At 38.0% G+C, this 13131-nt stretch overlaps 1 protein-coding gene across 5 annotated transcripts in view; it reads right to left on the reverse strand.

The window, feature by feature from the left end:
• Positions 1–13131, reverse strand: part of SPICE1 (spindle and centriole associated protein 1) — a 62709-nt gene continuing 49578 nt past the window's right edge. For 4 of the 5 annotated variants that reach the window (XM_027104893.1, XM_027104898.1, XM_027104885.1 and 1 more), the window contains 5 exons: positions 7598–8088; positions 5325–5508; positions 2815–2917; positions 1948–2035; positions 1–482 (listed from right to left, as the gene is read on the reverse strand). In XM_027104893.1, coding sequence (XP_026960694.1) covers positions 429–482; positions 1948–2035; positions 2815–2917; positions 5325–5508; positions 7598–8088 — 920 coding nt within the window. In that variant the 3' untranslated portion in view covers positions 1–428. Of the gene's footprint in view, positions 483–1947; positions 2036–2814; positions 2918–2995; positions 3175–5324; positions 5509–7597; positions 8089–13131 lie in introns of those variants that run through there. The other variant, XR_003432506.1, reaches the window with a different exon arrangement.

The following is a 13131-nucleotide window of genomic DNA, read 5'->3' on the forward strand; positions in this document are numbered from 1 at the left end:
TCACACCAAGTCATTTTATTGTAAGTTATATGCAAAAGCAGCTTAGTTCTTCAGAAAAAAATAAAAATAAAATAGATCAACATTTGAGATACACTGGACCAAAAAAAAAATCTGAATAAAGATGACAAAGATAAAAATATATTACTCCAAAAAATCCTTGAATTTATTAGAATATAAAACTTTAATTTCCCTCTAGTCAAAATTTTATTCACAAGAGGTTATAGGTTGTTTGTTTGTTGGAAATCTATTTGAAAAGGTTAAAAATTAAAATAATTGCTTTATTTCTTTGTTCCATTAGTACTAAGTCATGAGATCTTTGTAAGTTGTATCTGAAAGAAGAACATAAAAACTTAAAAGCAGGAGCAGGGAAAGGGGAGTGGAAGCTCAAGAATATATTACTGAGAACAAACTCTACAACTCGTCCTCACTTATGACACGTGGGTAGCAAGAGCAAACCAGCCTTCTTCATTTTGTTTCTCAATCTGTTGAACAAAGATGCAGAAAGGCTTTAGAAAGTAATCAGGAGCATGAAACCACTCAAGATTTACAATTATTTATACCAAGTACATAGAACCAAAGTTATCTTACACCACTGAATGGTACTAAAAATTATTGCTACTAGCAATTTTTTTTTGGTACGCGGGCCTCTCACTGTTGTGGCCTCTCCCATTGCGGAGCACAGGCTCCGGACGCGCAGGCTCAGTGGCCATGGCTCACGGGCCCAGCCGCTCCGCGGCATGTGGGATCTTCCCGCACTGGGGCATGAACCTGTGTCCCCTGCATCGGCAGGCGGACTCTCAACCACTGCGCCACCAGGGAAGCCTGCTACTAGCAATTTTTATTCTCTATCAGAGACAATCCCAAATATTCCCTGGTCAACAGATCCCCTTATTGATTTGGCAGACCTAATTTTTTTAAAAAGAATCAATCCAGTATTTTATACAAATCAATGTACAACTTTTTAAAATAACAAAAAAAGTTATTTGACCTTGGTAAATTAAATCTGTTACTAAATTCCAGAAATTAAGGGCAAATTATATAAAATAGTTTACGTTAAAGCTTTTTAAGAATATAAGAAACAACAAAGGACAAATCTTCCAGTGCTGGGCAATCAGAATATTCTGAGCTTACCGATTAATTTGGACTATAAATACTCAGTGTTTATTGAGGTATTCACTATTTTGTCTAATTACTGAAGCTAGTAATAAGAATAGCAAGGAAGATCCCCCCCCACCCCATCAAACAGTTGTTAGCTCACATTTGCAAATGTAATGTTTATGATTTTAAAGATACCCTCACAATTTGCTATGACTAGTCAGTCAAAGGAACTATATTTTGCTGTATTACCAGCACAGAAAAATGCCTTTTGCAAAAATTGTGGATATACTGTAAGATGCTTAGTTTCTCTACATTCCTATAGCAAATCAGAACACATAAAAAATACGTAGGACATTTATTTACCCTTTGTGCCATAACCTCTCTACGTGTGGCACATAACCTCTCTGTGGCACACTCAGATACAGCACACTGGGGCAGAGTGACAAGGAAAGTGACTGGCCCCAGGGCTCTGGTTATCCCAAGCCCTATACAGCCACAGCAAAGACTGAGGAAACCAGTATCTCAGTAAGCCCACAGCCCATTCAAGGCACCCCTGCGTGTCTTGCCACACTATTTGGAACGCTCTGCCTGAAACAATAATGTCCGATCTTTGTTGAAATCTTACTGAATTTTACCTTATTCCTTAGTTACCCTAGAAAACAAAAGAAGTGTATGCTTATTTGTTTTTCCTAATGAAGGTGAATTAGTATTTCTTTTCTTCTGAGAATTTTATATTATCTTTAAGATAACAGGAATAATAATTAAGCATGAAAACTACTAAATCAGCCACCTCCCACCTTTGCCCTCCCAACCTCTAGACACATTTCACAATTACAGTTTATCACATACCTCTGCTCTTGGATTAACAGGTGTCAAGTGCCCACTTCCTGAGGTGGCATTTAATGGAGAACAAGAATTACTAGTAGCCCCTGGAGACCTATTTATGAGAAATAAAAGAGAGTGAGAGAGTAATCTATTATTATTCACCTTTAAAAATTATATAAGACACAATTCTCAATACTGAGAAGAGCTTGATAGGAATGGCTGACTTAAGTCCAAATGAGGTAAATTATTTGCAACATATTTTCACCAACCTCTTTTTTTTTTAATTAATAGATTTTCTTTTTTAGAGTATGTTTAGGTTTACAGAAAGACTGAATGGAATGTACCATTCAGTACATTAGAGGACCACACAGATAAGTTTTTAACATTAAAAGAGGAAGAATGGATGTGCAGGGATGGGGAAGAAGGTCAGGGTCATGGAAGAGTAATGAGACGTGGAGCAGTGCAGTACTAGCATGTAGAGTGGACACAGACAGCCAGGTACATCCTTGGTGTCACCATTTACCAACTACGTGACCCATGGAGGCAAACTGCCCAATTAGCTCTATGAGCTTTGGTTTCACTTACTGTAAAGGAGGAAAATACTATTGGTCAATTTACCCTGTCATATATTACCTCCTAATTTTGTAACCCATAAAACGCTCTACATATGTGCTATTATCCTATTTTTGTCTTTAATAGCCAACCCAATGCTTTTCTACTTAATTAAGGATTGTTCCTCACTCTTCTTCTTTTTTCCCCCAAAATTCTCCTCCCCAATTACTGGATTTTCTCTACATGAGTGAATCTGTCTGAAACTAAGTCAGACATCATGCACTACCTTTTTTCACAAAGAGAATAAAACACAAACCACGTTCTTGATTTTAACCCTACCTTCTTGAATTTAGCCCACTGGTAGGAGAGACAATACTGCATTTTGAGCTTTCTGGGGCTTCCGCTACTGGAATAGATACCTCGATCATCCTCTTTCCTCCTTCTATAATATAAAAATAAACATTAGTTTATTACCTTTCAATAAAATGAAAATTAAAATTTAACTTGATTTCTGTCTTACTGCAAATTATAAAGTTGAGGGTTCTTTCTATATTTTTATCACCATGGACCACAAATACACTTCAAGGATTTTTTAAAAAACGAACTGTGGGACAAGAAACTTTAGTTCTTAGTGTCAATTCAGGAGCATGCCAGTTCCTAGAGAGCCAGAATCTTCAGACAAGTGGTATCATGTCAGATCTGCAAGTGAAAAACAGAAATTAAGAGCTAGCCCTAAAGAACAGGAGATCTTGGTGAGAGCGACTTATCTAAAGCTTTCCGAAAAAAAAAAAAATGAAAAAGAAAGAACATTTCTGGAGTTACACAGTAAAACTTTAAATCTTCTAAATCTATTACATTATTACTGTTACTGAAGACATTAAATTTGGAGGGGAAAGTTGGCTGAAGAGCTCATATGGCCAAAGGCAAGTATAATTATGTACATTTTCAATATTTCAGAAGTAGATAATCAGTCAACAAATATTTACTAAGTATGTACTCATGAAAGGCTCAGGCAGTGCTCCTAAGAATCATGCTTAAAACCAGTAATTTCTGGACTTTAAGGGGTAATGAAGCTCTATTCAATTTTATAACATATTCCTTGGTTGCCCTAGAAAACAAAAGAGGTTCTGCATGACATATGATTTATTTTTATCTTTATCATTATAGCCCACAGAGGTTCCTGTGAAACCAATAATTTTACTTAAGAAAAGAATACCTTAGACAAATAAGCACTGGAATGGAAAGAACACGGTTGCAAACCTACCAGTTTGCTTTAGAATTTCAGACAAATCACTCAACCTCTTTGTGCCTCGGTTTACTTATTTATCAAATAGTTGTATCAGCTTTGTCTACTCTGAAGGTATGTTGAAAACTAAATGAGCCAACAGAAATGAAAGTATTAACCTCAAAGAACTACTGAAATAGATGTCTCATTTGATCACAAAATTATTCTTACGAGTGATCTGCTTTATTTTTTCTTCATTGCACTTAGCACTAACTGACATTGTCTCATGTATTTATTTGCTTATTTGTATTGCCTGCTCCCCCCAGCTTGAATCCCGGAGTAGTCAAGCTGGGCAGGGGCTTGTCCTGTTCGATGCAGTATCCCCAGTGCCCAGAACATGGTGGCACATTCGTTGGTATTCACATATATTGAGTGATTTCACTTATTTATTCTAGTCACAAGTTGCCTCTAGACTTTCTGACTATGAAGGACGGTAGATAAAGCTGTAATGTGAAGGAGCCTAGAATAAACAAAGAGGAAGGACCTTAGGGAAATGCGTTATCTATCACTTTCCAGTAACTTCCAGATCACTCTGTTTTCCTGTTCTCTTTTTTTTTTAATATTTATTTATTTATTTAGTTGGCTGCACCAGGTCTTAGTTGCGGCACTCGCGATTTCTAGTTGCGGAACGCGTGAGGAATCTAGTTCCCTGACCAGAGATCGAACCCGGGCCCCCGGCATTGGGAACGTGGAGTCTTAACCACTGGACCACCAGGGAAGTGCCTCAAATCACTCTGTTCTCTGGGTCTGTAATTCAAAAAGGAAATAACTTCTGAGAGAAAGAGTCTTATTGGTAGATCCTTCATAGGTAACGTACTTCAACCAGCCACAGGACATAGGAATCTCTCTAAAACAATAATGTTTGAACACCTCAGGGGACACACCACTTACTGATACAGAGCTTTGTCTATTCCTGACAATTAGAACCTTCTCTTACACCGGGCCCAAATTAGTCTCTCTAGAACCTTCATGCAGCTCTACCCCTTGAGGGACTTAATAATTCAATTTTTGGCTAAAGAGCAACTTGAGGTCTACTTCCTTTCATCAGTACCTTTTTGAATGTGATCACTATGACAACTAATTTTTCAGTTACTTTCTATTGTTTAGAATCGCCTGTAGCTTCCCACATTCCTAAACGTAACAATTAAATAGGAAGTTTAACTTACAAGTGAAAATGTTTTAATGGTTTTAACAGAATAATAACTTGTAATTTGTTGCTGATGAAATTCTAAATTATTTTGATGCTTATGTTTATAAATAGCTGCAGCATACGCCATGAACGAATCATATACAGAACTAGATCCCATTTACATGTAGGGCAACTTAGGAACTCAGACACCAAAGATTAACTGCAGGCACCATGGGATAGCTTTCTAGAAGCTAGAGAGGAGACCAGCCTTCTAGTCCCATTTCTGTCACTTAGGTCTGTTTCTTTCTATATAAAATTGAAGACACTGAAATATATGCGCTCTGAGATTTCATTTAGCTAAATATATACTTGCAAAATCAAGAAAATGAAAATTTTCATGTGTCTAAGCTTTTAAATCATGAATTTGTGACTAACCAGTCCATGCTCCGAGAGGTGACCGAATAGGTGATACTGGTGGAGAGGAAGGATTCAAACCAACAAGTTTCTGCTGCTCTATTAATTGCAAGAGTTTTCCACGAGCCTCCATACTCTGTCGATTCAATTCTGCAATCCGTTCCTCCATGCTACTTGGTGTTAGAGGTTGTACTGCTGGAAAAGACTTAAAAAAAAAAGGACACAGACTCCATATTAAAAATAATACAAACAATTATGACCTTTTGTAAAAACGAACTCTTCCACTAAGAGTCAGCAAATTAGTATTCATAGCCTTTGCTACATGTGAACTCGAATACTGGGCAAATAGTAATAGAATTTACAAATCTCTTAATTGAAAAATAAAGGCTAAAGTAAAGGGATACTAATCCTTCTAATATCAGTGCCACATAAGCCCTCTAGTCCCTCTGTCCATGGAGAGTGTCTGTGGGACAAAGCAAAGCCTTCCTGCATCTCTTAGCATTTGTTGAGCTGCACAAAGATCACACGAGCAAAGATACTACTCCGAGTGATTGACTTCTAACATCCCTATTAAAGGCAGGTCTGGAGTTTGAATCACAATATACAAAAAAGGACCTGCGATAGTTGAAACAGATGCTTCTATAATTATAATCTTCACACACGCACTATGAGCTATTTGGCAAAGATTTCTAGGAATCTTATCACTCCTTCTGACCATGTGTCACCCTACCCAGGCCACTTTTGGCCTAATATACCTGATTCGAGAAGGCTGGTGACTGGAAAGGAATATGAGAGGTAGAGTAAAAAGGAGCCACCCAAGGAATGTAATGTTAAGTTTGATTTGAAAATTCCTGAAAGGAATGTCACTCTTAAGTACTTCATTTAGTAAATATGTCCCTTTGGGGAAAAACAATTCCTACTAGAAGTCACTAATTTGTAGCTTATGCCTGCTAGTTAAAAAAGAGATAAGCAAAACAGCATGAATTAAAAATCATGTTGTAATTCTGATTATAATGAAAAGGGTGGTGAGGGCAATAGTACTGGATCGTCCTCTCCAGCCCAACTGTTGTACTAATCGGAAAAGGGGGCAAGCTCCATTTTTAATTCTGTGGCTTTTTTAAACCATGTTTAAAAAACATGTTTCAAATAAACTTCAAAACTCTGCATACACAGAAACGTCTCTGTTGACTAAAACTGAGGCAGCTTGAACTTACATACAACTGAAACGATCACTCCTAATCTCCGTCTCGGCTTCTTCTGCCAGTCCCTTCTGACTGCTATTTCTGTCACTCGATACCTGTATTGCCCTTATTGCCCATGAGCCAGTGCTGACAGAGATGGCCCTTACCCCCACCCTCTCCTAACCTTCCTCATGGAAGCCCTCAATCCACAGTTGGTTAAGCCCCTATGGAAGCGATCACTCTGGAACCCCTAATCCATGAAGCTGGCCAGTTCCTTCCCACAGCCCCGCCTCCCATCAGAACTCTGAGAGGCGCCACATTGGCTCATGACAGGGTAAAAGGAAGACTCTCCCGTCACTGGGATCTGCATGAGGGCATGTGTTATCAACACTCCACAACCAGAACTTAGAATCCCTTTGCTCCCCACAAACAAGGAAATGAAGGTTCACGTTGCCAGGTCAGCCCTCAGTTACGTAACTTACAAAATTCCAGCACTACAACATGCAGACTTTTGCTCCTCAAAGTGTAATCCTTGGACCAACATGACCTGGGAACTTATTAGAAACGCACAGGTTCTACCTCAGACCTACTCAATCAGAGTCTGCATTTTAGCAAGATTCCCAGATGATTAGTATGTACATTAAAGCCTGACTTTAATATTCTTTAAAACATCATTTCTAAGGGAAAATGCATTCTGTGTCCTAAAAAATTAACTACTCACGAGCTGAGGGCCAACTACACACAATTCTCTTTTATGAGCCCCTTTAAGAGTAAAAATGATTTCAATTAAAACAGTTATGTGGTAAACTTTCAAGACATATTTATTCTATATATCATATTTAAAACTCCATTCCTAGCTTAATTTTAGCTTTCCTACCTGTTTTACTTTTGTCCTATTTTCCTCATTCATTTCCCCATTTTAAATTTTATGTTGTACTCTTTTAATGCATGTGTGACATAAACTGATAAACAACCTCTACTTATTTTGTGATGAGGACCCGACACAGCATAAGCCATCTAGTACCAGCTTCAAGCACCAGGGTCATTTCTGGATGCTCCAGCAATATACTTAAATACCAATATGTCTGTAGTCAGTCCTTAACTAGTACTCACAGAGGTCATGTTGCTGGCATGACTCGTCTCCTGTTTGTTAAACTCCCGAAGTCCATCCCCTTGCTCTCCCCCTGGCCCAATAATATTATTCAGGTGTGCCTTGATAGCTGAATTCTGCAGTGTCAACTCAGCAATTCGTGCCATGATGTCCTTTCTTTGTATTAATGTCTCATTTGTTCTAAGCTGCTGCCCATCTCCCAATACTGGGGGTTCTTCTGAGAGTGCGGGGTTTCTTGATTGCTGAGTGCTTGAACGGGAATTGCAGAGGGGCTGTGAGGGGTTAACAAAAGGAGCCTGGGTTTTGTTCTGCAAATCTTCTCCCATGTGAGAGGCCCTCCACCTCTGAGTAAAGCGATGACTCTCTTCACTTGAATTCTGAATGTCTGTGCCAGTAGGTACGGTCTTCTTTTCCCAGTTTTGTTCCTTCTCAATTATTTCCACGGTTGGAGGAATTCGTGGGGCAGGACGAGTTTGAGCAGTCCTCCTCAATACTGTAGATAAAATTAAAGCATAAGAAACATGTACCACTTAACCACAGTTGGCACTATAATCATCTCATTAGCCCTCCTTACTAGTTAGAGAAATATTTCAATAGAAGGATTTGGTTTCTGAATGCCTCATTTATTTTAGCAGAGAACTTACCAGCAATACCAGCGCTAACAATGAAGTACAGAGTCTTTTATATTCCTTAGAGCTTTATCGGCATCCTTGTGAAAAACCATCTACCAAGTTCACATTTTAACACATATATTAACTCATACCTGGGAATCTTGGGGGGAGTATAGATATATAATGTAAACTGGGGATGGGCAGGGGAAACATCTCAGAAGAAGTAAAGTTATTAAATGATTACATATGTGACAGAAAGTAGAGCAAAGAACATTACAGTCAGAGAGGACAACATATGTGAAGGCCCCAAAATAGGAAACAGCAAAGAAAGGAGGCCAGTCTGGCTGTAGCATAGCAACAAGGCAGAACTGGGAGTATATGAAACCAGACAGGCATACAGGGCCATTTCTTGCAGAGCTTTTAAAAGCCACGTTAGAAATTTTATAATTTAATCCAAGAGCAATGAAACCTGGAGGTTTGGGAATGACTCAATTTACATAATTTACATTTCTTAAATTCTGTCGATAATTGGAAGGTCCAGGAATAGAAGTAGGGAGACCAATAAGCAGCTGTAGTAGTCAAGAAGAAAGATGATGGTAGCTTTGACTAAGGTATGTTTGCTATAAAGATGGAGAGAAGTAGATACATTTGAGAAATATTTTGGCAATAGAACTGAGAGTGATGAACTGAAAGTAGGGAGTGAGGGAAACGCACAGAGCAAGATGGCATGCACAAGTGAATCGATGGTGATGCCATTTACTGACATGGAGAAGACAAGGAGAACAGATTTGGTGGAAGGAGGATTATTAAGAATTGTTTTGAACATGCTAAGTTTAAGGTGCCTATATATCCATCCAAGCAGATGAAACATGGGTCAGAAACTTAAGAGACTATCTAGGCTAAGATCCAAAACTGGAGGTCACTGGGCATATACTGGGTTTGCCAAAAAGTTCATTCGGGTTTTTCCGTAACATCTTATGGAAGCCACAAGAACGAGTGAGATTATTTAGAGAGAAAGAATAGAGTGAGAGAAGAAACCAGTAACAAGACACGAAGAACTCAACATTTAGAGTCAGATAAAGGAGGAGAAGCTAGCAAAGCAGACTGAAATGGAGCAGCCAGAAAGACAAAGAAATATTACAAGACTGTGGTTTCAAGGAAACAAAGAGGCAGTGGTTAACTGTGTGTAATATTAGTGTAAGACCTAGAAACATAAGGACAGAAAGCGTACAGCGGAGTTAACAACACATTGGCCACTGGAGCCCTTAGCAAGAGTGATTTAGGTAGAATGACAAATATGGGAGTGAATCGGGGGAATAGATGCTTCTATTTCAAGACTACAGACTGAGCATACATTTATCTCGCCTTCTTTAACTGACAGTAAGGAAATATAAACACAAATAAACTCACACCAGTAAAGATAATGGTCTGGGGAGAAGCAGTAGCAAACTAGATATTTCAACACATTTCTGGAAGACTGAGAGTGGATGGGAAGTGTGTGAAAGAATGAAATTGTGCAGAAGCCACAGTCCAGAATATGTCTATTAATTAAAAGGAAGCTACAGGTAAAGCCAGTTTCTTTTGGGGAGTACTGAAAAGGCTGCAGGCTCAAAGCTGACAGGTACAGAGAAAGAGAAAAGTAGGGCTAAACTGGGGAATTACTTGAAGGCCTGTCTTTTATACAGTGATGTCAGTCAACCTGTTGCTCACAACTTCTGACACCCATCCTTGAAAACAACAACAACAACAAAAACAGGGTTGGGAAGAGCAAATGTGGTAGACGCAATTGGATAGCTGGATCCTGCTTCCATATGCTACAGGAAGCCTGCAGTTAACATCTCATGCCCATATGCGCAAAGCAACTACTTAAGGCAAAACATATTGGGAAAACAGACCTAGCCTTACCTACATCATAGAGGAGAAAACTTATGCCAGCTACCTATACTATTCAACCTAGTCATTTATTCTTAAATATGAATGGACAATAAAGGATGACCAGACACTGAGGAAAGCCAGCAGCACAAAAAAGAAAAGCCAGGATAGATAAATAGAACAGACTAAGAAGAGAAGAAAGAAAATTCAGGTACAGAGGAAAATGTAACAAAATTTTAACTGGTTTCCTCGGAAGAGAGTTTCTGGAAGATATTGCATTCATAATGAGCAGCACTGGAAAAAAGGACAATCAGAAAATAAGAAAGGGTCCTTGATTGGAAATTAAAAATATGGTTGGTGAAATACAAAAATGTAAAAGTCAGGCTTGAATATAAAGTGAAAAATACTTCCAAAATATAAGAAGGAAGATATAAGGCCAAATACATGAGAAAATAATCCAGAAGGTCAACATATAATTTCTCCAAACTGCAGAAAGTCATGTCTTCTGACGGAAAGGTCCCACGGGTGCCTCACAGTAATGAGGAAAAAACCCACATTTAGATACACCCTGTGCAATTTCAGAATAAAAATAAAGGGATCCTAAAAGCTTCCACAGAGAAAGAGTAGGTCAAAAATACAAAGAAATAAAATTTCGATATGAAATCAGACATCTTGACTGCAACACTGGATAATAAAAATCAATGGAACAATGCCTTTAATTTCTCAGGAAAAGGGGCTAAGGACCTAGAATTCTATTTCTAGCCAAATCATCAATCAAGTATAAGAGAAAAATGACAATATTTTCAGATTTTCAAAAACTCAAAGTTTACCTTCTATATACCCCTTCTGATGTCTTCTTTCAGAAAATTGAGGGAGAAAACCAAAAAAGAGGAAGAAATGGAATCTAGGACGCAGCAGATCCAAACCAACAGTGTGATAACAGGGACTTCCCTGGTGGTCCAGTGGTTAAGAATCTGCCTTCCAATGCAGGAGACGCAGGTTCAATCCCTGGTGGGGGACCTAAGATCCCACATGCTGCGGGGCAACTAAGCCCATGTGCCGCAACTACTGAGTACACAAGCCACAACTAGAGAACCCATGTGCCACAACTACAGAGCCCACGCGCTCTGGAGCCTGCATGCCACAACTCGAGAAAAGTCCACACGCCACAACGAAAGATCCCACGTGCCTCAACGAAGATCCTGTGTGCCACAACTAAAACCTGACACAGCCAAAAATAAAATAAATAAATATTTTTTTAAAAAGTGTGATAACAGCAAGTCCCAGGATAAGAGCTGTGCAACAGGCCCAGGAAGCAATCCGTTGAGACTGGAACAGAGGTTGGCGGGCTCTGGGAAGGTATCTCTGGTATCAAAGTGGAATGACTAAAGGACGTGCAAATGAAATGGGTGAAGGCACATTATACTTTTGTCAACAAGACGATAAAAGCAATTTGAATCTTCAGGCAAAATAAAAACAGAACAAGAAAATCACAGTATAAACACAGAGCCAAATAAAACATTCTGAGCAAATGATGAAGTGAAATAAGAATTCACCTTGACCTTCATACTATGAACTTTTTCCTTTTGTGTGGCACAAGGACTGATAGTAACAATGAACCCAAAAAGAAAATGTAATTGTTATTTGTTTTCAATGTCAGTATCCATCTATAGATGAGACAGAGAAGATATAATGGTAATGGAACATTGTAAATGTTAACAAACTTGATACTACCAAAGGAAAGGTAAAGGTGACTGAAGATGGGAGGTGGAAACAAAGGAGAGGAAGAAAGAAGGGAGGGGAGTTAGTGTTCTCCTCTCATAGCAGAGAGCTAACAGATACTGCCTGAAGTTAATGAAAAAGAAATAGAAAGTATTTAAAGTCATGAAGTTCTGCAACAGAAGAAATAAAAATAAAAACATAATTATCCAAATTAGATAGAGAAGAGAGGCAGGTGTTAAGATGAATTAAACCCTCTTCTTTAATAAGGGAGAGTCTATAATGATTGTGTAAAGTTGATACTTCAAGAGATGTGAAAATATTTTATGTTAATTATTAAGACCACCATCAGATAAACAGAAATCAAACTGGGATAAAAATAACTGCCTCTTGCGGTAGGCCTAGAGGTGGAGGAGGAGGAGACCCTTGTATGTGCTTTTTTTAACCACCTGCAAATATGAATTAAATTAATACTTTAAAAAGTGAATGGAAGATAAGAAAGCGAAAACAGCATATGTATACCACTCTTTCAAGAAGCATGGTTATAAAAGAAAGTAGAAATTGATTAGTAGCTAAAGGAAAGTATTTATGATGGGAAATTCTAGAACAACACTGTCCAATATGGCAGCCTCTGGTTATACGTGACTATTCATATTCAAACTTTAATTAAAATTAAATAAAATTTAAAATTCAGTTCCATCAGTCACAGTAGCCACATTTCAGGTTCTCAGCAGTCCCAGAAGGCTAATAGTGGCTACCATATTAAATGGGGGAGATACAGAACATTTTTTATCATCACAGAAAGTTCTATTGAACAGTTGTTCTAGAGCATAACTGAATACTGATGATGCACCCTATGTACCTCTCATCTCTGTCTGCATGTTCAGTTTAACTGAACAACTCTTTACATGTGAGCATTCCAAAGAAAATGCTGAAAAGTATGTTAATAAAACTTCACCAATTCAGAATACATATTCCAAGGTAGTTCTATCTGCACACTGTAAAAGAAATGTGCAGTGTTATTTTCAATGCAGAACCTGCTGAAGATGCTAACAAAATGTTGTCTAGAGCAATCCCTGAATAATTTGCTTTCACAAACAGTTAATATATTTGCAGAGTAAAAATATTTATTATAATTATTTCTTTAAAAGGATTTCAAGCTACCTTGTTATCACCAATGAAAAATAATTTACAATATCTCATAAGAGATCATTAGGCAAGCCCATTAATAACATGCAAACATTTGAAAAATTACTTTAAGGAATGAAAGCTAACTTGAACAGAAATCAGAATTGAAATTATATTTCATAAATCTAGCCAATGTTAATAATACT

Source organism: Aethalodelphis obliquidens, unplaced genomic scaffold (assembly GCF_003676395.1).
Source record: "Aethalodelphis obliquidens isolate GAN/ISIS:26980383/991018 unplaced genomic scaffold, ASM367639v1 scaffold1, whole genome shotgun sequence".
NCBI classification, from domain to species: Eukaryota; Metazoa; Chordata; class Mammalia; order Artiodactyla; family Delphinidae; genus Aethalodelphis; species Aethalodelphis obliquidens.